The sequence below is a fragment of the Triplophysa dalaica genome, chromosome 10 (genome assembly GCF_015846415.1).
Source record: "Triplophysa dalaica isolate WHDGS20190420 chromosome 10, ASM1584641v1, whole genome shotgun sequence".
Taxonomy (NCBI): domain Eukaryota; kingdom Metazoa; phylum Chordata; class Actinopteri; order Cypriniformes; family Nemacheilidae; genus Triplophysa; species Triplophysa dalaica.
In genome coordinates, this window is record NC_079551.1 from 2,940,266 (window position 1) to 2,965,706 (window position 25,441).

At 40.6% G+C, this 25,441-nt stretch overlaps 1 protein-coding gene and 3 non-coding genes across 6 annotated transcripts; 3 read left to right on the top strand and 1 right to left on the bottom strand.

The window, feature by feature from the left end:
* The first annotated feature begins 509 nt into the window (after window positions 1-509).
* Window positions 510-616, top strand: LOC130431083 (U6 spliceosomal RNA). The gene has a single exon (XR_008908107.1). It is a non-coding gene; the product is annotated as a U6 spliceosomal RNA (small nuclear RNA).
* A 1,760-nt stretch (window positions 617-2,376) lies between these two features.
* Window positions 2,377-7,819, bottom strand: LOC130430332 (uncharacterized). 3 transcript variants are annotated; one of them, XM_056759391.1, is made up of 6 exons: window positions 7,544-7,819; window positions 4,319-4,488; window positions 3,715-4,222; window positions 3,346-3,582; window positions 3,021-3,236; window positions 2,377-2,928 (listed from the first exon to the last, which is right to left on the bottom strand). In XM_056759391.1, the coding sequence occupies exons 4-6, from the start codon at window positions 3,561-3,563 to the stop codon at window positions 2,670-2,672; spliced, it is 693 nt and encodes a 230-aa protein (XP_056615369.1). In that variant the 5' UTR covers window positions 3,564-3,582; window positions 3,715-4,222; window positions 4,319-4,488; window positions 7,544-7,819; the 3' UTR covers window positions 2,377-2,669. The 3 variants fall into 3 exon arrangements, with proteins under 3 accessions (XP_056615369.1, XP_056615367.1, XP_056615368.1); XM_056759389.1 differs by having other exon boundaries at window positions 3,346-4,222; XM_056759390.1 differs by lacking the exon at window positions 7,544-7,819 and adding an exon at window positions 5,043-5,158 and having other exon boundaries at window positions 3,346-4,222.
* Window positions 7,820-12,082: 4,263 nt separating this feature from the next.
* LOC130431084 (U6 spliceosomal RNA) lies at window positions 12,083-12,189 on the top strand. Its single transcript, XR_008908108.1, has one exon. It is a non-coding gene; the product is annotated as a U6 spliceosomal RNA (small nuclear RNA).
* A 7,840-nt stretch (window positions 12,190-20,029) lies between these two features.
* LOC130431086 (U6 spliceosomal RNA) lies at window positions 20,030-20,136 on the top strand. The gene has a single exon (XR_008908109.1). It is a non-coding gene; the product is annotated as a U6 spliceosomal RNA (small nuclear RNA).
* Window positions 20,137-25,441: the final 5,305 nt, after the last annotated feature.

Consider the following 25,441-nt stretch of genomic DNA (forward strand, 5'->3'; position numbering starts at 1 on the left):
ATAATCTTTTGCTTCGTCTTTGTTCTGGTTTGTTCTGAACTGACTAAACACACGTTTTTCTTTTTCATGAGCTGGTAGCCGGAGACATAAAAGACTGCTTTCGTTTTACCACCCCCACCGTTTCAGACTTTGAGCGCCTGACCACGTGGAATGTTCTCTTATGGTCGGGGGGGGGGTGAGAGTGGGTTTGGTGACGTCTGTTCCGGGGGAGGGGACAGAGAACAAAGCTTCGGGACGTCACCACCGTGAGCCAATCCTGTTTGTCTGAGGACCTTCTGATCTGCATGTTTGCTCGTTCCTGGGCAGACAGACGTAGTTTACACTAAATATCTTGTTTTTAGAGGTTTAATGATTAATGTGAGGCTTGGATTTGTTATGGAATGTGTAACAGGTTTGTATCAGGAATGTGAAAGCCAAAGACAAGTACATGTGGTTTGTCTGCTTACCATCTATTAGAAGACTTGCTGAAGCACCGTGGTATAAATATCCAGCGGCCCAGCTGCTTGTTCGTGCTTGCTTCGGCAGCACATATACTAAAATTGGAACGATACAGAGAAGATTAGCATGGCCCCTGCGCAAGGATGACACGCAAATTCGTGAAGCGTTCCTCATTTTTGTCCTTTATTTATACTTTAATTCATCATTTTAATCAATTTCTTTATAATAAATGAGTTTAACTGAAAATGACATCAGCTGTGTACATTTCTTAGACTTAATTCATGATTTAAGGTCTGTGTGTTGTCATGTGTTGAGCCATAACTTAAAATTCTAAGCTTTAAGGATTTTATCTCTTTATAAGAACATTTCAGGTTTCAATACATGAATACAAGTCAAACAGACAAGCAGAGAGCCATAAAAGCACTTGACTTACTAAATATTTATGTGTGTATGTGCAAAGTACACTTGACCAGTAAACTTGTCATTTCCCCTTTTTAAAAATTAAAGATTTGCATTTCTATTAATTCTGTTGGACTATTTAATGAGTTCATCATAATGTGTGACCCTCTGGCGCCCCCTGGTGCATAAACTGAAAGTTGCCCATTAAGGTCTTGAACGCCCTCGATGTTCTTTTCAGTATATTTATTGTTCAAAAGGACTTTTGTCTTATAGCGGTTTAAAGTATTTTTATTTTGAAATGAGTATTTGAAAATAACACTTCAAAGTCATGTTTACAATACATGTGCAATAAATATTATTCTGGCTAAATATTCGTTGCGTTTCAGACTCTATTTATAATAAGAAGATCTTGGGAATCCGTGATATCTGTCACGATGCTTTATAGAAACACTATATTTTATGTAATACTGTGTCCCGCAATACAAAGCGTGAGGGGCGGGTGATGAAACAATTCACAACACATCAGCCAATCAGAGGCCAGCACACTGTTCCATTTGTTCCACACTGCAGCGTGCGGAACCCGAACAATCTTCTCTGTTCAAAAGAGACACTGCAAAGACTCTGCATGTTAACTAGCTGTGAGAATCTGGATTTCGTCCTGTCCTCCACAAATACTGCATCTGTGTTTATTCCAATATTCATCATATGTATTCTTATTCACTTCTATTCATAATATTTGCTCCTTACTTGTTTAACCTCGTTGAAAGTTGTATTATGTCTTATGCTGTCTTATGTTGATATAAGCATATGTTGTTCTCCATATCAAGGTTCCTTATGATGCCTATGGACGATTGTTCTGTTATTGTAATATTAAATATGTAATCATATCTGATTGTTCAGGAGGAAAGACTAAACAGAAAGTCTGGTGATTTTCCTCTGTTTGGGTGGTTTTATATGACGCCTCCTGAGGCAAACTTAAGTATTAGTCCTAAAATAATAAACTTTGGACTCTGATTGAACAAGCACTTGTGTCTGTGTCAAACTTTGTCTCCAGGCCTGAAACTCTGTGTGTTCCGTCGACTAGACTCTTCAACCGTAGAATATTGTTAGACAAGGGGACGTAAGAAGTTTACATTCTTTCACTAGCCATGTGGATCCATACCTAGGGTCACCTGAGACATTAAGTAGCCATGCGCTTGTGTTCTTTTTTGCATGTTCTCTTGATTTAAATAAGCCAAATATTGTCATAAAATATATTTTCTACTATTTATTTCAGTGTTCGTGTATTTTCACATATTTTGCCCTACATATACACAAGTGTTTATATGTTAAAAATGATAACGAGAGACCATTTCTTAATTTTGCCAAAATGCTTTCTGAACTTCATATCTGTGAAGTAAATGTTTAAAGGAGTGTGAAAAAAATACAATTTACTGATTTCTTTTTATTTATAAAGTGCTTTCTTCATATCATTATGTTCTTTAAGTCTTGGGGTATTACACAAAGCACAATAAATATTTAAAGTAGAAATGTCCACATTAATGAGAAAAGCGCAAGCTTTAATAATATTAAATATATACAGAAACAACAATAAACGATATAAGAAAATGTACATGTATATACTGTATATATAATTTCAGCGTTGTGCCCTCCTCATCTCCTCTGTTCACTGCTCAACAGTTTTTCCTGAGGCTTTTGCACAAAAGTGACTGTAAAAAGTGTGGCCAACTAAAGAGTTTGGCCACAGTCAAACATATTGTTCTGTCTTCTGCCTCTTTTTCTTAATGGCACCTTGTGCTGCAGCTGCCTCTGCCGCCAAGCTGTGGTTCTCATCACCTTTTGACCGGGAGGTGTAGCAGCAGGTGCATCAATATCTTCAGTGTCTGTAGCTTGAAGCATGTGGGCTGAGTCAGGGAATTCAACGCCCTCCTGGACTGGAGGGGGCTGGCCTTGGACCTGTTGTGCTGTTGCAGGCATGACAACAGCCGCTGAAGAGGGTTGGCCTCGAACACGCTGCACTGCCTGTCCCGATGCATCCGCAGGAATGTCAAACTCGTAGGCTGGGTGCCCATGCCGAACCGGTTTGAGTTGCTTAAACAGCACAGGTGGGAGAGGTTCAGAGGTGTGCAGAGTGGGTGGTATATGACAACAAATGCATGTGAGCAATTGATTACTGAACCTACCATTGTGAAAGAGTCTGCCGATTTAACTGCAACAGCTGCAGCTTTGTTTCAGCCATGAGTCTGGGACTGTCCAGGACTACATCCCTTATCGTCCTGTAAGCACGCAGAATGGAAGTCCACCTGTTCACCCTGACACCAGCCACTGTCTGACCAGCAGCCTCCAATAGACGGCTGGCGTTGGGCACCAGAGAATGTCCACTGCCTTCAAGGAAGCAGCTGTGAAATAGACGACATGTAATGTTAAAGCAGAGTAAGTGATGAAAATATAAAAAAAAGGGAATTAAATACAAATTCTACAAACTGTCTGGCAAATGTGGACACATACAGCTTCAAACTGTCAGCTCCAGGTGTGACATTTGTCTTAGTGTGACTGACTTTGAAGCGCCTCTTCACCAGCCTTGAGAGCACCCTTGTCATCCCCTGACAGTTTATCGCAGAGAGTAACAATCTCATCCACCTTCCGCTGTACAATGCACCTCTCATTTCTGAGGTCCACCAGATTGTTGGCCAACCTGATGACGTGATCATAACCAGGTTTGACATTTGTTCCCAGGCTCTCCATCTGTACATTAAAGGAAATTATTACACAAGCGCTGCCATGCTTAGATATGCATTTCAAAGTATGTTAGACTTTAAAACGTCTAAAAGTGAGGCAATTAGGTAACTTCATCCTGTCCTTGTCTAAGAGTCTTACTCCCATTGTGTCTGTTGTCTCCATGAAGTCCTCTAGGAGCTGTTCAATCAGCTCCTTAGTCCCCGGTGCCCCGCGAGTGCGGAGACGACAGTGTCTTGCCAATTCTTTAGCAGTGGGCTTGCAGTCACACGCCTCCTTCAGCCTCTCAACATCGCCAGCATCTCACTCAAAGACGCAGGCTGAGAGGCGTCCCATGCAGGGGCCATACAGCGGGTGGCTCTGTCGTGACCCCGACTGCAATGCGGCGCATAAAATGCCACAAATCCAGCCTGACCACCAGCTGGTCCCACTCGCTAAAAATTGCTGCCGCCTTGCCTTTACCTCCTGAGGCGCAGCAGTCCCGGTTCACTTAAAGGACTTGGAGGAACTTCTCCAGCTCGACGGTAGCAATCCACAAGTCCGGAACACATGGGCAGCAGGTTTCTGTGAGGACTTGTCCGATTTCGTTCATCACATCTGTCGCCCACGCAGCAGTGCCAGCAGCTTCGCCAGCTAGCTTCTTGGTGATCTAAAGCACAAGATGAGAAGTATTACTATTATCATGCAAGGAACATTTTAATTTTTTATAATTATAAAAACAGATTAAATGAAAATGAGGCGTTACCTTTTTGGTGGAATCCATCTTTAAGATGGAACCATAGACAGAGCTGCCACGGGCCTTTAGCTCAGGAAGCCGTGTCAGTACGTCTTTAGCGTACACTGACAGCAGCCAAGAAGGTCCAGGCACGGGCACCATCTGTGGCAGTGGGCCAACGAGACAGCTGCATCAGTTTCCTGGTTCACAAACATCAGCACAGACATGTGTATTAAAAAAAAAAAAAAAACAGTATGATACATCTATACATCATAACTACATGCACTGCACAGATAATAAAAAGAAATGTGCGATCAAAGGGTCAAAAAGATCAGAGAACCCCTGAAACTCATGATGAAGTTTACTTGAAGTTCAAGGTCCAGGTAACAGCAGGGTGTCAAAGTGGCCTGTGGAGGACAGACATGAAAGGACAAGGGGTTCACATCCGCACAGGGCACTTTGACACCCTGCTGTTACCTGCACCTTGAACTTCGTCATAAAGTAAACTTCATCATGAGTTTCAACACACTTGACAATGACAGTGCTAGTCACAGAGAAAATAACTTAGAAGAAAGAGAAAAAAACTTCCTGTCGAACTAATTCATAGCACCTGAACTATGGAAAAGTGACACTTTTACAATGCCACTGAAAAACTCTTGATCAAAATAACGTTATTTATTTAATCCGCAAACTGCTCACATTTTAAAACTTATGACGCGACATTTTCACGACATGCGTCGCTTACAGTACGTACAGTTACTAAAGTACACAGAAGTAAACATTAGATCTCAATTTCCTGATGCATAGAAATGGCGAAGATGAATGTAGATGCAAAAAGCAAAAGGCAATGATACAACAGGTGATGATGTCACAACGAAGCGATGTTCAGAACTGAAGACCCTCTCATCCCCTTCGCTAAACGCGCAGTCCACGGACCCGCCCACACGGCCAATCGGCGTGCACGAAATATTGAAACACCAAAATGGACAAATGGCGAGCTGCGCAACAATTTGGAACATCCCGACCGCCCAATCACGGACAAGACGTCGCACCAATCACTGCGCCCAGAAATTGGAACACAAATGCAACAGAAGACACGCGCTCGGCGGATCCCGAACAATCTTCTCTGTCTGCAAAAGATCCAGAACAATCTTGAGTCTCTGCTCCAGCACATGTGTATAATTAAAGGTGGAAGATCCGGTGGTGTCCTCTGTGTCTGCAAAGTTATTCTGTCTATTGTTTTTAATGGAGAGGATGAAGAAAGATTTGGGGAAACCCGTAGCAGTGGAGACCTTCTGTGTTGGACCATATGCAGAAGCTTTAAAACAAGCTGAAAGAAAAAATACATTTTGCAAACCCCACTGGCCTCCTGACATCTCCAGAGATGAGAAAAATACCTGAAAAAAAAAAATGCAGCATTCTACAATGCAAAGGATTTTAGCTTTTGCAACTGCAGAGAAACCCTAAATAAAGGCCAAATTCTGTAAACATTACTGGTCTCCTGTTATTTCTGCAGAGGAAAGTGAGACAAGGATACTTTTTAGAGAAAGTTTGGAGATCAAGCCTTTAAAAAGAATCTGCAGCCTCAGAGAAAAACAAAACAAGGAACAACTTAGAAACTCTCAATGGCCTGATGTGCTGAGACGTTCAGCTTAACCAGTTGACTAAATAATGCACATGAATAAAATATAAATGACTTAAGGAATGTACTGCATAATATGAATGATTTTATGTCTTTGACAGGTTTACCCCAAACTACTTCACAACCCTCTGCGGCTGAGGAAGCCCTTAAACGGGTGCCAAGGGCCACTGCATGGAGGCGAAAGAAAAGAGTTGAAGGAGACAGAAGGGCCTTGTAGCATGTGAAGAGTCCAGCAAGACGCAGAGATCCCAAGGGACTCACATGTCGTATGTGTGGTCAGCCAAAGCCGAAAAGATTTGAGTTCGGACAGTTTTAACAAGGGAAAGAGTTTCTGTGCCACTGCAGAAGGCAGAAGTGTTTCTGAATGACTCTCTGAGCAGAAGAGGGTTCATGGTTCAGACATTGCTCAGGATGTTCCTCGACTGCCTGGCGAAAGACAAAAGAACAAGTGCAGCAGAAAGCTACAGAGGAAGGCAATACAATCAGGAACAGAAAGGTTTCCAAAATTTTTACATGTCAACTTTTTCTTCAGCCCAAGACAAAATAATGTGGACATTCTCAGTACAAGAGTAAAAGGTTTTGCTCGACATATGAGGGTAAAACAGTAGAGCTGTGGCTGGCTGAGCAGCGGACTGTTGACACCGTCCTTAAAAGATAATTCTGTGTGTGTCACGGAACACAAAGGTCTCAAAAGCAGGAAGCCGTTGAAGAGAGTTTATCCTGCACAAAAACAAAGCTGCTTGGTAACTCCAAAGCACACAGCAGAAACAACAAAAAATAATCCAGAGATCCCAGGAACCGAAAGCCAGAGGTATAATACTGTAAAGAAGTGGGCAGAGAGGAACAACCTTAACAAGCAACAGTCCCAGAAGTTCAACTCTTCCAACGGCCACACCACAAACAGGTGTCCGGTAATTCAAGGGTTAAAAATCCTGGAAGAAGATACCAAGATCATTAAAGAAACCATAAATCCACTGGGTAAGACAGGTACAAAAGAAAAAACATCATCGCACTGACAGACCAAAAGGGAGAGGTAGAAATAGGACAAACAGAAACGAGCAACAGGTGATGTAATCACAAGTGATAAACTTAAGGGTACAAACAACATTCAGGTGAAAAAATGTTGTCAGGGGAAAATAAGGCACACGTGAGGACCCTGCACACGGTGCCCACGAAACAAAACCCCAAAACATCAAACCCCAGACTCTCACAGTGTGTGTGTGTGTTCAAAACGAAAAGTACTTGACTGCTAACATTAAAAATGTTTTTTTTTCCCTTGAATCTAAATCAAAGTTGTGTACTTCAATTTGTTTTGATACTTGTGTTTATTAAGAGTTTTTGTATTTAATGTTTGTTTACTTGTTTAATGAATGTTTAAAGAAGCTGTTTAAGGAATTAAAGTGCAAAACAAGAAGCATGTTATGTAAGGTTTCATTTTAAATAAGTTAAGGACATTAATAAAAAAATATTGAAAAGAGTTTTGTTAAGAAAGATGCCTGTTCCTTTGTTATAAAAACAAGTCAAATAACTTTTTACAAGAGGGCAAATAGACCATGTTCTATTATATACAAATGTACAATATATATAAATATATTCACAATAAAATAATTTACATTGGAGGAGGAGGATTTCCTTCATTTCTTTAATATAGTCTTCCACAGTCTTCCCCTCTTTGGTGGCACAGAAGAATGTCCCTCCAATCCTGGCGTGCCAAAACTCTCTTCTGCGTAGTTGCCCACACTGACCTTGGCCTCCCCCAGCACAGCTTCAGGGTCCTTTGGAACAAAGGAAACTCCTTTAGACACTTGGGCCATGTGGAGTTTCTCCATGACAGATGCTTTCTTTGATGCCCTCAGCACCAGTTCTCCAGCTTCATATCGCAGGTTGGCTTTGCCGTCCATTCTGTAACGGTACATGATTACTATAATCATGATACATAATACTATGATCAACAATACACCAGTGCCACGTTTAACAGACTATTGCAATGTAAACATGCCATTTAAAAATAGTGCAATAGCACGTCTGGATAATGTTTTGGTGAAAATGCAAACACTCAAATGCAACATTTATTAAACAGTTGACTGTTCAATACCAAAATGCAAAATTGCCAATATAATTCAAATTGAAACCCGTGCACAATCAAAAACAGCGATTATTGCTTTTATAAAACGGTTAAGACATAAAGTTTCATGAGATTAGTTTGAAAACACCAAATCGGTGTTCAGTAGGAACAGTAAAACAGTATCAATATCTCATATAATTTTAAGTAAGAAAAGCACTTACCTGTTATTGCACCGTTGTAAGCGCCGAAAACCAATGAAATGTCTGAAACACTTCGTCGAAAGCCAATGAAACGATAGCAGTTTGTAAAACCCCGCCCTGCTACAATTCGTCCGAGGGCCAATCAAACGGTGGGCTTCTGAAACATTTCTTCGAGAGCCAATGAAACGATAGCAGTTTAAAAAATACCCCGCCCTGCTACAATTCGTACGAGGGCCAATCAAACGGTGGGCCTCTGAAACACTTCGTCGAAAGCCAATGAAACGATGGCAGTTTCTAATACCCCGCACTTGAAATAATTCGTCGGCGGCCAATCAGCAGGAGAGACAATTCGAGCAGTTCACTCGACGATTGGTATCACTTTATTTGATGAACCATAACATAAAATTCTCACCTTTTAAATTCAAGCTAAGCAGAGATTTGATATTGTTTTAATAATAATTAACATCCCCTTTTTAAAAACTAAAGCAAATTTGCATTTTATTATAATTCTGTAGGACCAATTAATGGGTTCAACATAAATGTGTGATCCCCTGGCGCCCCCTGGTGCCTAGACTGAAAGTTGTCCATTAAGGTCTTGAACACCCTCGATGTTCTTTTCAGTATATTTATTGTTCAAAAGGACTTTTTCCTTATAGTGTTATAATTTCATTTAATTTTGAAATGATTTCTTTTGGCAAAATAAATCATGAGAACCTGTTTGAGCTGCTTAACCTGATTGAAAACCTCAGATAACAAATCTGCGTAAAGATTAGACGGTCGACATATGATGCTGCAACATTAGATTACTGACCTGTGATCAAATCGATGTGTCCATTCGGTTTATAATGTATCATAACGATTAAAAACATATTAATAGAGAAATATATTTGTAGATCTGTAAGTATAATATATGTGGTCTATTTAAGGTGGCAACAAAATACAGAGCCTGAGGTTCACGAGCCTTGGTCGCCCCTCACAGCATCAGATGCGCGTCCACAAGAACAGAAACAACTATGGGGTTTTACACAAACGCTTTAGTTGAATTGCCAAAAAACGCCAAATAATTTAATGAAATATTTGAAAATAACATCACAGTCATGTTTCCAATACATGTGTGGCGTTTCAGACTCTATTTATAATAAGAAGATCTTAGGAATCCGTGATATCTGTCACGATGCTTTATAGAAACATTATATTTCTCGGTGTGAAGGATGCCGAACATGCTGGGAAGATGATGCAGATGCCACAGGTGTCATGATTCCGCTATCATGTCATGTTTATTCTTGTTCTTGCAGCGGAGTCATGGCATAGCCCAAGGTTGTACGTGGAGGGAGAGATAGTGATCCTATCGGCTTGCTATACTCTCTCTCTGGTCTGTGTCTTTGTTCCCGCCATCTCGTTTCCTCATTAGCTTTCCTTGAGTGTTCATCCCTATCACCTGGTCCTCATGAATTATCCTGTGTTTGTTCCCTTTAAAGAGTCCTCATGGGTCATTGTCTGTATGTGTATGCTGTTTACCTTGTCTGCAAACTTCCTGTTTCATCGTGGCTTTTAAGTGTAGTTTAATTTTTGTTTTCTTAATCTAGTCAGTCCATGTCCTTGTCTTGGTAATTAGTTTATCTTGTCCTGTTGTCCCCCGTGAGTTTTGTTTTGCCTCGTTGTAGTGTCTGTTATTTTATTAAATATCTATCCATGCCTGCCTGTATTTGGATTCTTCCCCCTCCGTTTCATGCCAACAGGCCTCACTTACTGCATGTCCCTCTCCTCAAAGTACTTCTTGAGGGTGTTCATCTTGCTGCCCACCTTTGTCTGCTGCATCCTTATGAACTTGACATAACTGTGTAAAAAGGTATACAACCACACACAACCACACAATTAACTTTTAAGGATGGGTCAACAGCACGCTGCTCGGAAAGCCACAGCTCTACTGTTTTACCCTCATATGTCACCTCATATTTACCCTTGTACTGAGAATGTCCATATTCTTTAGTCTAGGCTGATGCCAAAGTTGACAAGTAAAAATTTTGGAAACCTTTCTTTTCTTGATTGGATTGCCTTCCTCAATAGCTTTCTCCTGCACCTGTTCATTTTTAGCTAGGCAGTGGTTTGAGGAACATCCTGAGCAATGTCTGTACCATGAACCCTTTTCTGCTTCGAGAGTCTCTCAGAAACACTTCTGCCTTCTGCAGTGGCACAGAAACTCTTTCCCTTGTAAAAACTATATCCGAACTCGAGTCTTTTCGGCTGACCACACAAACTACATGGGAGTCCCTAGGGATCTCTGAGTCTAGCTGGCCTCTTCCCATTCTGCGAGTCCCTTCTGTCTTCTTCGGCTCTTTTCTTTCGCCTCCATGCAGTGGCCCTTGGCTCACGTTTAAGGGCTTCCTCAGCCACAGAGGGTTGTGGAGGCAGCACCGCCTGTGAAGCAGTTTGGGTTAAACCTGTCAAAGACATGAAATCATTAATATTATACAGAACATTCCTTAAATAATTTATATTTTATTCATGTACGTTATTTAGTCACCTGGTTTAGCTGGACGTCTCCGCACATCAGGCCATTGAGAGTTTCTGAATTTGTTCCTTTTCGTTTTTTTCTCTGAGGCTGCAGATCTTTTGATCTCAAAACTTTCTCTAAAACGTCTCCTTGCCTCACTTTCCTCTGCAGAAATAACAGGAGCCCAGTAAGGTTTACAGAATTTGGCCTTTCTTTAGGCTTTCTCTGCAGTTGCAAAAGCTAAAATCCTTTGCATTGTAGCATGCTGCATTTTTTCCAAGTTTTCTTCAGTTTTTCTCCCTTCTTTTTCTCATCCACCCTTAATTATACAAAGGCGTTGGGGCAGTGACCCAATATTGTTCTGGATCTTTTGCAGACGGAGAAGATGGTTCTGGATCTTCTTTCTCTGCGGGTACATTTTGGGCGGTGTTCTTGAACGCTTCTCACGAACTGACGAGGAAATGTGGGTGCGTGTTTAAACGAGGTATGTATGTAATTTACCACTATTTCAACATTATGATTTCATGAATATTGAATAGGCTAAATTTAGCCGGCTAGCTAGGTAACGTCAGGTTAGACCATTGGTTCCCAACTCTGGCCCGCGAGATCTTCTTCTGGTTTATTAACGCCACGTACTTATCTGAAGTGTGGAGAGTAGGCCTACTTAGATTTGGAAGGAAGGAACACTAACCAAACACGCTTATTTAAACACACTCTAAGGACATGTCTCACTGTCTATAATTCAGCACATTTGTCACTTTCTAGATTCAAACAATCTCAGATTTTACATTCACAAAGTTAATATTAGATAGGGGACCAGATGAGACATTTCTCCTTGCCAGGATTTAGTGCGTTTTTCAGCGAGTCGCATTTGTCAACCGCACACGTCATGCGTTATATCTTTACAACTCTAGTACTGGTTGTACAGTCCTTTGGTCTACTTTGTAGTGGAAATGACTCTATAAATAAAGTAGACTTGAGACTTTAACTCGGTGGTTGAACCTCCTTATTGAAACGGGCCTCAGGTGGACGTTCAGACTGGATCTCTCACCATCACAACTCAACTATATGTTAATTCGATGTTGACGGGGGAGGGGACAGAGAACAAAGCTTTTGTGATGTCACCACCGTGAGCCAATCCTGTTTGTCTGAGGACCTTCTGATCTGCATGTTTGCCCGTTCCTGGGCAGACAGACGTAATTTACACTAAATATCTTGTTTTTAGAGGTTTAATGATTAATGTGAGGCTTGGATTTGTTATGGAATGTGTAACAGGTTTGTATCAGGAATGTGAAAGCCAAAGACAAGTACATGTGGTTTGTCCACTTACCATCTATTAGAAGACTTGCTGAAGCACCGTGGTATAAATACCCAGCGGCCCGACTGCTTGTTCGTGCTTGCTTCGGCAGCACATATACTAAAATTGGAACGATACAGAGAAGATTAGCATGGCCCCTGCGCAAGGATGACACGCAAATTCGTGAAGCGTTCCTCATTTTTGTCCTTTATTTATACTTTAATATGTCATTTTAATCAAATTCTTTATAATGAATGAGTTTAACTGAAAATGACATCAGCTGTGTACATTTCTTAGACTTATTTCATGATTTAAGGTCTGTGTGTTGTCATGTGTTGAACCATAACGTAAAATTCTCACCTTTTAGCATTTTATCTCTTTAAAAGAACATTCAGGTTTCAATACATGAATACAAGTCAAGCAGACAAGCAGAGCCATAAAAGCACTTGACTTGCTAAATATTTATGTGTGTATGTCCAAAGTATACTTGACCAGTAAACTTGTCATTTTTCCCCTTTTTAAAAATTAAACATTTTAAATAATTATGTTGGACTATTTAAAGGGTTCAACATAATGTGTGGCTCTCTGGCGCCCCCTGGTGCATAAACTGAAAGTTGTCCATTAAGACCTTGAACGCCCTCGTTGTTCTTTTCAGTATATTTATTGTTCAAAAGGACTTTTTTCTTATAGTGGTTTAAAGTATTTTTATTTTAAAATGATTTCTTATGGCAAACAAAACCAGGAGAAACAGTTTGAGCTGCTTAAACTGTTTGAAAACCTCGGGTAAAATATCTGCGTAAAGATTCGACGGTCGCCAGATGGCGCTATAACATCAGATTACTGACCTGTGAACAAATCGATGTGTTCTTTCGGTTAATAATGCGTCATAACAATTAAAAACATGTAATTAGAGAAATATATTTGTAGATCTGTAAGTATAATATATGTGGTCTATTTTAGGTGCCAACAAAATACAGAGCCTGAGGTTCACGAGCCTTGATCGCCCCTCACAGCATCAGATGCGCGTGAACAAGAACAGAATCAACTATGTGGTTTTACAGAAACAGTGAAAGATGAAGATAAAATAACTTACATTTCGCTCTAATGAGAAGTTTTCAGCTAATAAGTGAAGGAGCTTCCCGAGTCAAGACAGATGTTGTGTCACATCAACGATCAACTAAATCTTCTGGACCAGTATTTGGCTTTAAAACACTTTCAAACTCAACATTGTTTCATGCAAATCTTCGCTATTGTATTGTGTGCATGCATGAACCCTTTAGTTGAATTGAACTTTTTTCCCAAATAATTTAATAAAATATTTGAAAATAACATCACAGTCATGTTTACAATACATGTGCAATAAATATTTTTCTGGCTGAATGTTTGTGGCGTTTCAGACTCTATTTATAATAAGAAGATCTTGGGAATCTGTCACGATGCTTTATAGAAACACTATATTTTATGTAATACTGTGTCCCGCAATACAAAGCGTGAGGGGCGGGTGCTGAAACAATTTACAACACATTAGCCAATCAGAGGCCAGCACACTGTTCCATTTGTTCCACACTGCAAGTGTGCCGAACCCGAACAATCTTCTCTGTACGAGGATGCGCGAAACGCGCAGTCCGCGGGCCCGCCCACACGGCCAATCGGCGTGCACGAATAATATTGAAACACCAAAATGGACAAATGGCGAGCTGCGCATCAATTTGGAACATCCCGCCGTCCAATCACGGACAAGACGTCGCACCAATCAGCGCGCCCAGAAATTGGAACACAAATGGAACAGAAGATACGCGCTCGGCGGATCCCGAACAATCTTCTCTGTCTGCAAAAGATCCAGAACAATCTTGAGTCTCTGCTCCAGCACATGTGTATAATTAAAGGTGGAAGATCCGGTGGTGTCCCCTGTGTCTGCAAAGTTATTCTGTCTATTGTTTTTAATGGAGAGGATGAAGAAAGATTTGGGAAAACCTGTAGCAGTGGAGACCATCTGTGTTGGACCATATGCAGAAGCTTTAAAACAAGCTGAAAGAAAAAAATAATTTTGCAAACCCCACTGGCCTCCTGACATCTCCAGAGATGAGAAAAATACCTGAAAAAAAAAATGCAGCATTCTACAATGCAAAGGTTTTAGCTTTTGCAACTGCAGAGGAGGCCAAAAGAACGGCCAAATTCTGTAAACATTACTGGTCTCCTGTTATTTCTGCAGAGGAAAGTGAGGCAAGGAGACGTTTTAGAGAAAGTTTAGAGATCAAGCCTTCAAAAAAAAAACAATCTGCAGCCTCAGAGAAGAAAACAAACAAAAAACAAATTCAGAAACTCTTATGTGCTGAGACGTTCAGCTAAACCAGGTGACTAAATAATATACATGAATAAAATATAAATTAGTTATGGAATGTACTGTATTATATTAATGATATTATGTCTCTGACAGGTTTTCCCAAAACTACTTCACAGGCGGTGCTGCCTCCATAACCCTCTGTGGCTGAGGAAGCCCTTAAACGGGTGCCAAGGGCCACTGCATGGAGGCGAAGAAAAGAGCCAAAGAAGACAGAATGGACTTGCAGCACGGGAAGAGTCCAGCAAGACGCAGAGATCCCAAGGGTTTCACATTGTGTGGTCAGCTGAAAAGACTTGAGTTTGGACAGTTTTTACAACGGAAAGAGTTTCTGTTCCACTGCAGAAGGCAGAAATGTTTCTGAATGACTCTCAGAGCAGAAGAGGGTTCATGGTTCAGACATTGCTCAGGATGTTCCTCGACTGCCTGGCTAAAGAAGAACAAGTGCAGCAGAAAGCTATTGAAGAAGGCAAATCAAGAACAGAAAGGTTTCAAACATGTCAACTTTGCTATCAGCCTAAGATAAAATAATATGGACATTCTCAGTACAAGAGTAAAAGGTTTTGCTCGACATATGATGGTAAAACAGTAGAGCTGTGGCTGGCCGAGCAGCGGGCTGTTGACCCCGTCCTTAAAAGTTAATTCTGTGTGTTTTTGTGTTTAATGTTTGTTTACTTGAATGTTTAAAGAAGCAGTTAAAGGAATTCAAGTGCAAAAGAATAAGCATGTTATTTAAGGTTTAATTTTAAACAAGTGTAGTACATTAATAAAAATAACTATTTACAAGAGCTTTTTATGACAATGTATGTGGCATAATAAGAACAAGTTAAATAACTACAAGTACAAGTGGGCAAATAGACCATGTTCGTCAATATGAATGCATAATGCATGCTCTATACAGAAAAACAAGAGCATAAGAGCAAACAAATAGAAAAAAAATAACTTTCTATGTAAAAATAGAGTTTTCTATGTTCATATATAAATTTTTATAGGTATATATATATATTCACAATAAAATAATTAACATTGGAGGAGGATTTCCTTCATTTCTCATTTCTTTAAGCCAGTCCTCCACAGTCTTCCCCTCTGTGGCACAGATGAATGTCCCTCCAATCCTGACGTGCCCAAACTCTTCTGCGTAGTTGCCCACACTGACGGCACGTGTAGTGTTTGCGAGCTTGTTGCTCGGGCATGTGAAGTCCCTGTTCACGAGCAAAACTCTCTGCTGCCTTCCTTTTTCTCCAAAGTGTTGACCTGCTCAATGCTATAAGGGGAGATTCCCCTGCAGCAGAAAGGGGCGCTGCTACAGGGTGAGGTGGGCGTTGTACCCGCCGAGTGGCCTGATTTGACTTGTACGGGTTCACAACAAAGTGGTAGGGTCGAATAGCTGTTTCAGCCCATAATGTCCCTGAATGCTTCTGTCTGGCCACTGGAAGAGGGGTGTGAGACATCATGCTCATCTGAGGTAGGGGCAAACTCAGTGACAAGACATCTGCCTTTATCTTCGTCCTGTAGTCATTGTACCTATTTAAATTGTACAATTAAAAGAATTACACCAAATCTGGAGATTGGTTTAGTGAAAGAAACTACTTACTAAAGCAATTAGCTCAGTATCACTGTGGTTATAGACAGTGATGTTAGAACAGCTAAGGGTGCGTTTTAATAACTCCACAATCTGACATAAAATCACTGTAAAGCAAGACTTCTTGTGACTCATTGTTTTTATAATAGTTATTCCGTGGATGTTGCATGTTAAAAAGAATAAAAGCAAGCAAATAAAATGAAGTGATATTAACAAAAATAAAACATTTCCTTAGAAAAAGAACAAACGTTTTATAATGAGAAGTGGGATAACTGAAAGAAAATACATACCAAACAGAAAGTGTCCGTTGATTGACCTCGAACAGCTGAATTCGGGTCTTTCCCTTCAGTGTAGGGCAGTTCCCCACCAGCCTCCTGATGGCCTGGTAGTCGTAGAGAATGGCTGACCACCGGTTCATAGTAACGCCCCACTTTATCCTACCTGCTGGATTTATGGAGCACAGCTCAAGACATACAGCCTCTACAATTCTGCTTATTGTAGGCCATTGTGCAGATCCTGATCCTTACCCCAGGACACACCTGTAAAATAAGGAAAGGATTTATTAAGTGTTATATGTTTAGCATTGTCTCAGCTTTAGGTGCAAATGTTTAACTTACCGCTTAAGGCTCTATTTTCGGTGGCAGGATTTGTTTTTTGAGTAAAACATGCCCTGCAAAACCTTGTCCTTGTGCCTGGCTGGAAAGGAAACCCCCTGTTTGTCACTGTCTGGGAGTCTGTCCCACAGCTGGATAATAACAGCGGCTTCCCTATCAGATAGACAGGTTGTTTTTCCCTGAGCTTGACCAGGTACCTCGTCAGCTCCACCACCCTTTCATACTTTGGAGCCCCATCCGGTCCTCTGCACACCTACAAACAGAAAGAAGAACATTCAAATTAAATATGAAACACTAAAGCGAAAAAGTCAAAGAATACAAATCAGGATATGCTACATATAAAATAAAAGTTATTTTATTATTAGTTGTACTTGTATGTATAAGTTCCTTTCGAACACTAAGTTTCTTTCTGTGTTTTGGATTACACTTAAGATCAAATCAGAAATAGGTTGGATATTGTGAGAGAATTCTTCTGCAGATCTGGGAGCACAAGAACTAGACAAAAAGGCATCATGCTTTTGAACTCATTTATTTTAGGATCTACAAGCCTTTATATAGGTACCAAAAGACCTCGTGGTGGTTTCAAATGTCCAGGGGTTCACAGGATGACCAAATAAGGTATAGCAGATAAGACAAAGAATGTTTAGCTTAGAAGAATCCCCCCCCCATATGGCCAGAGGGAAACCCTTCCTCCAACTATCTAGCCAGGAATGTATTCAGTGAGCTTAACAACCTCACAATTCATTAGTTTGCATGTGTGTATTCATTTATGCAGAAATTAAATCTAACAAGAAGCTCGGTGTGAAGGATGCCGAACATGTTGGGAAGATGATGCAGATGCCACAGGTGTCATGATTCCGCTATCATGTCATGTTTATTCTTGTTCTTGCAGCGGAGTCATGGCATAGCCCAAGGTTGTACGTGGAGGGAGAGATAGTGATCCTATCGGCTTGCTATACTCTCTCTCTGGTCTGTGTCTTTGTTCCCACCATCTCGTTTCCTCGTTAGATTTCCTTGAGTGTTCATCCCTATCACCTGGTCCTCATGAATTATCCTGTGTTTGTTCCCTTTAAAGAGTCCTCATGGTTCATTGTCTTGTGTTGGTCATTGTCTGTATGTGTATGCTGTTGCTGTTTATAGTTACCCTGTCTGCAAAGTTCCTGTTTCCTCGTGTCTTGTAAGTGTAGTTTAGTGTTTGTTTTCTTAATCTAGTCAGTCCGTGTCCTTGTTTTGGTAATTAGTTTATCTTGTCCTGTTTTGTTTTGCCTCGTTGTAGTGTCTGTTATTTTAATAAATATCTGTTTAAAACCCCTTCACCACCATGCCTGCCTGCATTTGGATTCTTCCCCTCCGTTTCATGCCAACAGGCCTCACTTTCTGCATGTCCCTCTCCTCAAAGTAATTCTTGAGGGTGTTCATCTTGCTGCCCACCTTTGTCTGCTGCATCCTTATGAACTTAACATAACTGTGTAAAAAGGTATACGACCACACACAACCACACAATTAACGTTTAAGGACAGGTCAACAGCCCGCTGCTCGGAAAGCCACAGCTCTACTGTTTTACCCTCATATGTCACCTCATATTTACCCTTGTACTGAGAATGTCCATATTCTTTTGTCTTAGGCTGAGAGCAAAGTTGACAAGTAAAATTTAGGAAACCTTTCTTTTCTTGATTGGATTGCCTTCCTCAATAGCTTTCTGCTGCACCTGTTCTTTTTTTAACCAGACAGTGGTTTGAGGAACATCCTGAGCAATGTCTGTACCATGAACCCTTTTCTGCTTCGAGAGTTTCTCAGAAACACTTCTGCCTACTGCAGTGGCACAGAAACTCTTTCCCTTGTAAAACACTAAGTCTTTTCGGCTGACCACACAAACTACATGGGAGTCCCTTGGGATCTCTGAGTCTTGCTGGCCTCTTCCCATTCTACAAGGCCCTTCTGTCTTTGGTTCTTTCTTTTGGCTCCTCACTTTCCTCTGCAGAAATAACAGGAGCCCAGTAAGGTTTACAGAATTTGGCCTTTCTTTAGGCTTTCTCTGCAGTTGCAAAAGCTAAAAGCCTTTGCATTGTAGCATGCTGCATTTTTTCCAAGTTCCTCAGTTTTTCTCCCTTCTTTTTCTCATCCACCCTTAATTATACACAGGTGTTGGGGCAGTGACCCAATATTGTTCTGGATCTTTTGCAGACAGAGAAGATGGTTCTGGATCTTCTTTCTCTGCGGGTACATTTTGGGCGGTGTTCTTGAACGCTTCTCACGAACTGACGAGGAAATGTGGGTGCGTGTTTAAACGAGGTATGTATGTAATTTACCACTATTCCAAGATTTGATTTCATGAATATTGAATAGGCTAAAATTAGTCGGCTAGTTAGGTAACGTCAGGTTAGACCATTGGTTCCCAACTCTGGCCCGCGAGATCTTCTGGTTTATTAACGCCACGTACTTATCTGAAGTGTGGAGAGTAGGCCTACTTAGATTTGGAAGGAAGGAACACTAACCAAACACGCTTATTTAAACACACTCAAAGGATATGTCTCACTGTCTATAATTCAGCACATTTGTCACTTTCTAGATTCAAACAATCTGCGCAACCCAACTTTATGTTGAAAGCGTCTGTTCCTGTACTCACTGATTAGCATCTTCGGGTGTTTTATCCGGGTTGGTGCTAAAATCGGCAGGAAAGTGTATCTCGCGGGCCAGTTGATAACCAATGGGTCAGACTTTACATTCACAAAGTTAATATTAGATAGGGGACCAGATGAGACATTTCTCCTGGACGTGTCCTTGCCAGCATTTTTCAGCGAGTCGCATTTGTCCACCGCACGCGTTATATTTTTACAACTCTAGTACTGGTTGTACAGTCCTTTGGTCTACTTTGAAGTGGAAAGGGCTCTATAAATAAAGTAGACTTGAGACTTTAACTCTGTGGTTGAACCTCCTTATTGAAACGGGCCCCAGGTGGACGTTCAGACAGAATCTCTCACCATCACAACTCAACTCTGGACTTTATCAAATAACCAATAGTAGCAAGCAGATACCTTATACAGATTCAATGTTACTGTCTATGGTGAGTAGAGATTTATTATTTGTTCTGTCTGTTACATATCTTATTGACATTAATTGACACAGTTTCTTATCATTGGTTAATGGGTTTGAGATGGACTGTTAATACTGTCATTCATTCGATGTTGACATCTGTTCCGGGGGAGGGGACAGAGAACAAAGCTTCAGGACGTTACCACCGTGAGCCAATCCTGTTTGTCTGAGGACCTTCTGATCTGCATGTTTGCCCGTTCCTGGGCAGACAGACGTAATTTACACTAAATATCTTGTTTTTAGAGGTTTAATGATTAATATGAGGCTTGGATAATTGTTATGGAATGTGTAACAGGTTTGTATCAGGAATGTGAAAGCCAAAGACAAGTACATGTGGTTTGTCCACTTACCATCTCTTAGAAGACTTGCTGAAGCACCGTGGTATAAATATCCAGCGGCCCGGCTGCTTGTTCGTGCTTGCTTCGGCAGCACATATACTAAAATTGGAACGATACAGAGAAGATTAGCATGGCCCCTGCGCAAGGATGACACGCAAATTCGTGAAGCGTTCCTCATTTTGTCCTTTATTTATACTTTAATTCATCATTTTAATCAAATTCTTTATAATAAATGAGTTTAACTGAAAATGACATCAGCTGTGCACATTTCTAAGACTTAATTCATGATTTAAGGTCTGTGTGTTGTCATGTGTTGAACCATAACGTAAAATTCTAAGCTTTTAGCATTTTATCTCTTTAAAAGAACATTCAGGTTTCAATACATGAATACAAGTCAAACAGACAAGCAGAGAGCCATAAAAGCACTTGACTTACCAAATATTTATGTGTGTATGTGCAAAGTACACTTGACCAGTAAACTTGTCATTTCCCCTTTTTAAAAATTAAAGATTTGCATTTATATTAATTCTGTGGGACTATTTAATGGGTTCATCATAATGTGTGACCCTCTGGCGCCCCCTGGTGCATAAACTGAAAGTTGTCCATTAAGACCTTGAACGCCCTCGTTGTTCTTTTCAGTATATTTATTGTTCAAAAGGACTTTTGCCCTATAGTGGTTTATTTTGAAATGATTTCTTTTGGTAAACTAAATCATGAGAACCTGTTTGAGCTGTTTAACCTGTCTGAAAACCTCAGATAAAATATCTGCGTAAAGATTCGACGGTCGCCAGATGGCGCTATAACATTAGATTACTGACCTGTGATTGAACCGATGTGTCCTTTCGGTTTATAATTCGTCATAACAATTAAAAACATGTAAATAGAGAAATATATTTGTAGATCTGTAAGTATAATATATGTGGTCTATTTGAGGTTGCAACAAAATACAGAGCCTGAGGTTCACGAGCCTTGATCGCCCCTCACAGCATCAGATGCGCGTGAACAAGAACAGAATCAACTATGTGGTTTTACACAAACAGTGAAAGATGAAGATAAAATAACTTACATTTCGCTCTAATGAGAAGTTTTCAGCTAAGAAGTGAAGGAGCTTCCCGAGTCAAGACAGTTGTTATGACACATCAACGATCAACTAAATCTTCTGGACCAGTAAAACACTTTAAACTCCACATTGTTTCAGGCAAATCTTCGCTATTTTATTGGGAGCATGAACGCTTTAGTTGAATTGAACTTTTTTCCAAAATAATTTAATAAAATATTGAAAATAACATCACAGTCATGTTTACAATACATGTGCAATAAATATTATTCTGGCTAAATGTTTGTGGCGTTTCAGACTCTATTTATAATAAGAAGATCTTGGGAATCTGTCACGATGCTTTATAGAAACACTATATTTTATGTAATACTGTGTCCCGCAATACAAAGCGTGAGGGGCGGGTGCTGAAACAATTCACAACACATCAGCCAATCAGAGGCCAGCACACTGTTCCATTTGTTCCACACTGCAAGTGTGCCGAACCCGAACAATCTTCTCTGTACGAGGATGCGCGAAACGCGCAGTCCGCGGTCCCGCCCACACGGCCAATCGGCGTGCACGAATAATATTGAAACACCAAAATGGACAAATGGCGAGCTGCTCATCAATTTGGAACATCCCGCCGTCCAATCACGGCCAAGGCGCCGCACCAATCAGCGCGCCCAGAAATTGGAACAGAAGACACGCGCTCGGCGGATCCCGAACAATCTTCTCTGTCTGCAAAAGATCCAGAACAATCTTGAGTCTCTGCTCCAGCACATGTGTATAATTAAAGGTGGAAGATCCGGTGGTGTCCACTGTGTCTGCAAAGTTATTCTGTCTATTGTTTTTAATGGAGAGGATGAAGAAAGATTTGGGAAAACCTGTAGCAGTGGAGACCTTCTGTGTTGGACCATATGCAGAAGCTTTAAAACAAGCTGAAAGAAAACAATAATTTTGCAAACCCCACTGGCCTCCTGACACCTCCAGAGATGAGAAAAATACTTGAAAAAAATGCAGCATGCTACAATGCAAAGGATTTTAGCTTTTGCGACTGCAGTGAAAGCCAAAAGAACGGCCAAATTCTGTAAACCTTACTGGTCTCCTGTTATTTCTGCAGAGGAAAGTGAGGCAAGGAGACGTTTTAGAGAAAGTTTGGAAATCAAGCCTTCAAAAGATCTGCAGCCTCAGAAAAAAAAACAAATTCAGAAACTCTCAATGGCTTGATGTGCTGAGACGTTCAGCTAAACCAGTTGACTAAATAATGCACATGAATAAATATAAATTAGTTAAGGAATATACTTTATAATATTAATGATTTTATGTCTTTGATAGGTTTCCCCCAAACTACTTTACAGGCGGTTCTGCCTCCATAACCCTCTGTGGCTGAGGAAGCCCTTAAACGGGTGCCAAGGGCCACTGGATGGAGGCGAAAGATAAGAGCCCAAGAAGACAGAATGGACTTGCAGCATGTGAAGAGTCCAGCAAGACGCAGAGATCCCAAGGGATTCACATGTCGTTTGTGTGGTCAGCCGAAGCCGAAAAGACTTGAGTTTGGACAGTTTTTACAAGGGAAAGAGTTTCTGTGCCACTGCAGAAGGCAGAAGTGTTTCTGAATGACTCTCTGAGCAGAAGAGGGTTCATGGTACAGACATTGCTCAGGATGTTCCTCGACTGCCTGGTGAAAGACCAAACAACAAGTGCAGCAGAAAGCTATTGAGGAAGGCAATACAATCAGGAACAGAAAGGTTTCAAACATGTCAACTTTGACAACCAAGACAAAAGAATGTGGACATTCTCAGTACAAGAGTAAAAGGTTTTGCTCGACATATGATGGTAAAACAGTAGAGCTGTGGCTGGCTGAGCAGCGGGCTGTTGACCCCGTCCAGGGGCGTAGCAAGCTTTTCAAAAGTGCGGGGGATGGATGTGTTTTGTTTGTAAACAATGAAAACGTTGAACGTAATGACAGAAAGGTACAAAAGGTATAACATACAAGATATAAAAAGCTTCCCATTTAAATGTGTGATACTAGTAAAGTATAAAAACACATTCGGAACACACAGAAAATAAGTCAAAACTCTGTTGTGAAAATACACAACCTTGCTAATGAATCAGAAAAACTTTAATAATCACAGGGGGGAAGACAGTGGAAAGCTTGATAGTGACATTGGTCTGACAGGACTGTGACCGCTAAAGTTTGCTTACTTGCACCTTAAAAAGGGGAGATATAAAAAAACGCCCACACAAAGCTTTTTCTCTTGTGGTATAAATAATGTAACAATTTTCTGTTTTTAAACATTAAAATAATATACACTTTTCGTTCATAGTTCTTCAACAGGTACAATCAAACATAATAGGTAAGTATCCACAAAAGTATTCAGCTAAACAAAAAAAGCAATGTTCAAAATATCAAAATCAATAAACCCATAAATACAGTGCTTAACAAGGACAATTTGTCCCTCCTCCTCGTCAATTCCCTGCCTTCTTCATCACAGTTACTTTATACATTGCATGCCACATAAATAACCCAATTTAGCTATTTCTGAACAATATCCCAATTTCCAATTAGCATTAGTCTAAAAACTAAATATAATTCAGAAAACACTCGACATATCAACAAAACATAAACAGAACATCTCCCCAAACACATATCAAGGTTATTTAAAAACTTTGAAAGCATAAACACTCATTCAAAGTCGCTGGAAAAGGAAGACGTAAATAACCATAACCGTTCCCGCCTCCTCAGCACGAGCTAACCGATAAATCTAACACACCAAGAGAGGCGGGACTTAAGGCAGAACAGCCAATCATCATCCGGTCACACTCAAAGCCGGTGTTCTGATTGAGTGGGAGGGGAGAGGAGAGGAAGCAGCCGCATCGAGCGCAGACACAGAGCGGACAGAGAAACGCTGGAGTGACTGCTGTAAGGCGTTTTGTAAAAACTGCTGAAAAACTGCAAAAAAAGTGCGGGTGTTTAACCCTTTCACCGGGAAAAGTGTGGGTGTTAAAACACCCACATCCCCCACGGTTGCGACGCCCCTGACCCCGTCCTTAAAAGATAATTCTGTGTGTCTATTAAAAACAAAAAGTACTTGACTGCTTACATTAAAATTTAGTTTTTTTCCTTAAATCTTGATCAAAGTTGTGTACTTCAATTTTTTTGATACTTATGTTTATTAAGAGTTTTTGTGTTTAATGTTTGTTTACTTGAATGTTCAAAGAAGCTGTTAAAGGAATTAATGTGCAAAACAAGAAGCATGTTATGTAAAGTTTCATTTTAAACCTGAAACTAAAACAAGTGTAAGACATTAATAAGAGACTATTTACAAGAGTTTTGTAAAGAAACATGCCTGTTCCTTTGTAATAAAAACAAGTCAAATAACTTTTTACAAGAGCTTTTTATGACAATGTATGTGGCATAATAAGAACGACTCAAATGACTACAAGTACAAGTGGGCAAATAGACCATGTTCTTCAATATTAATGCATTATGTATGCTCTATACAGTAAAACAAGAGCATAAGAGCAAACAAATAACTTTCTATGTACATATATATTCACAATCATTTAATTTACATTGGAGAAGGATTTCCTTCATTTCTCATTCCTTCAAGCCAGTCCTACCCTCTGTGGTGGCACAGAAGAATGTCCCTCTAATCCTGGCGTGCCCAAACTCTCTTCTGCGTAGTTGCCCACACTGACAGCACATGTCTGTTTGCAAAAGAGGATGGTGATGGATCTTCCCCTGTGTTACGATCTAATTCTTAGATCACAACAAAGTAAGGAGACGCCACACAACCACTGCTTAAATCATAAGATTTATTTAACTTAAATAAGAAATATGAAATGTCAAGTGATCAGTGTAAATGTATGTCAGCATGTAAATGTAAATAGCAAGTTCAAATGATATCAGTTCAACCAAACATAAACAACTAAAGGTCCAAATCAAACATAATCGGAGAAATAAATCACATGATGATGACTCCAACGAGGCTATGCGTCTCCCGTAACCCACACATCCCGTCAGCTCTCCGGTAGTCTCAATGACCAGCAACACCAGCGAGTAACACTCTCTTCTTCCTTCCCCCTTGGTCTCTGCTCGCTCTGTGTCTTTTAAAGTACCCTGATTACGGTCAGGTGTAAAGCCACGCCCTCCGCAATCAGCATGCCACTCAGGAACAACACACACAACTACTCGCTGAGCCGTCACACCTGTGACCCCTGACACCCTTGGTGGGCCCCTGTGGCACTGAGCCCCAGTGGGGTGGGTCCCAACTGGGACCTCTTTGGGGTTGTGGGTGTTCATAATTCCTGGGATTAGGAAATTCTCCAAATATGGAACACATCAGGAGGCGGGACAGTAAAGCACTTGAGCTCTGCATGTCAACTAGCCATGTGGATCCATACCTAGGGTCACCCGAGACATGACCTATGCATATTAAGTAGCCATG

Coding starts and splice junctions, on each gene's coding strand:
- LOC130430332 (XM_056759389.1), bottom strand. CDS start 3,590: ATGTACAGATGGAGAGCCTGGGAACAAATGTCAAACCTGGTTATGATC. Junction 3,237..3,345: donor GGAGCTGACAGTTTGAAGCT/GTATGTGTCCAC, acceptor TCTATTTCACAG/CTGCTTCCTTGAAGGCAGTG. Junction 2,929..3,020: donor CGGCAGACTCTTTCACAATG/GTAGGTTCAGTA, acceptor GTGCTGTTTAAG/CAACTCAAACCGGTTCGGCA.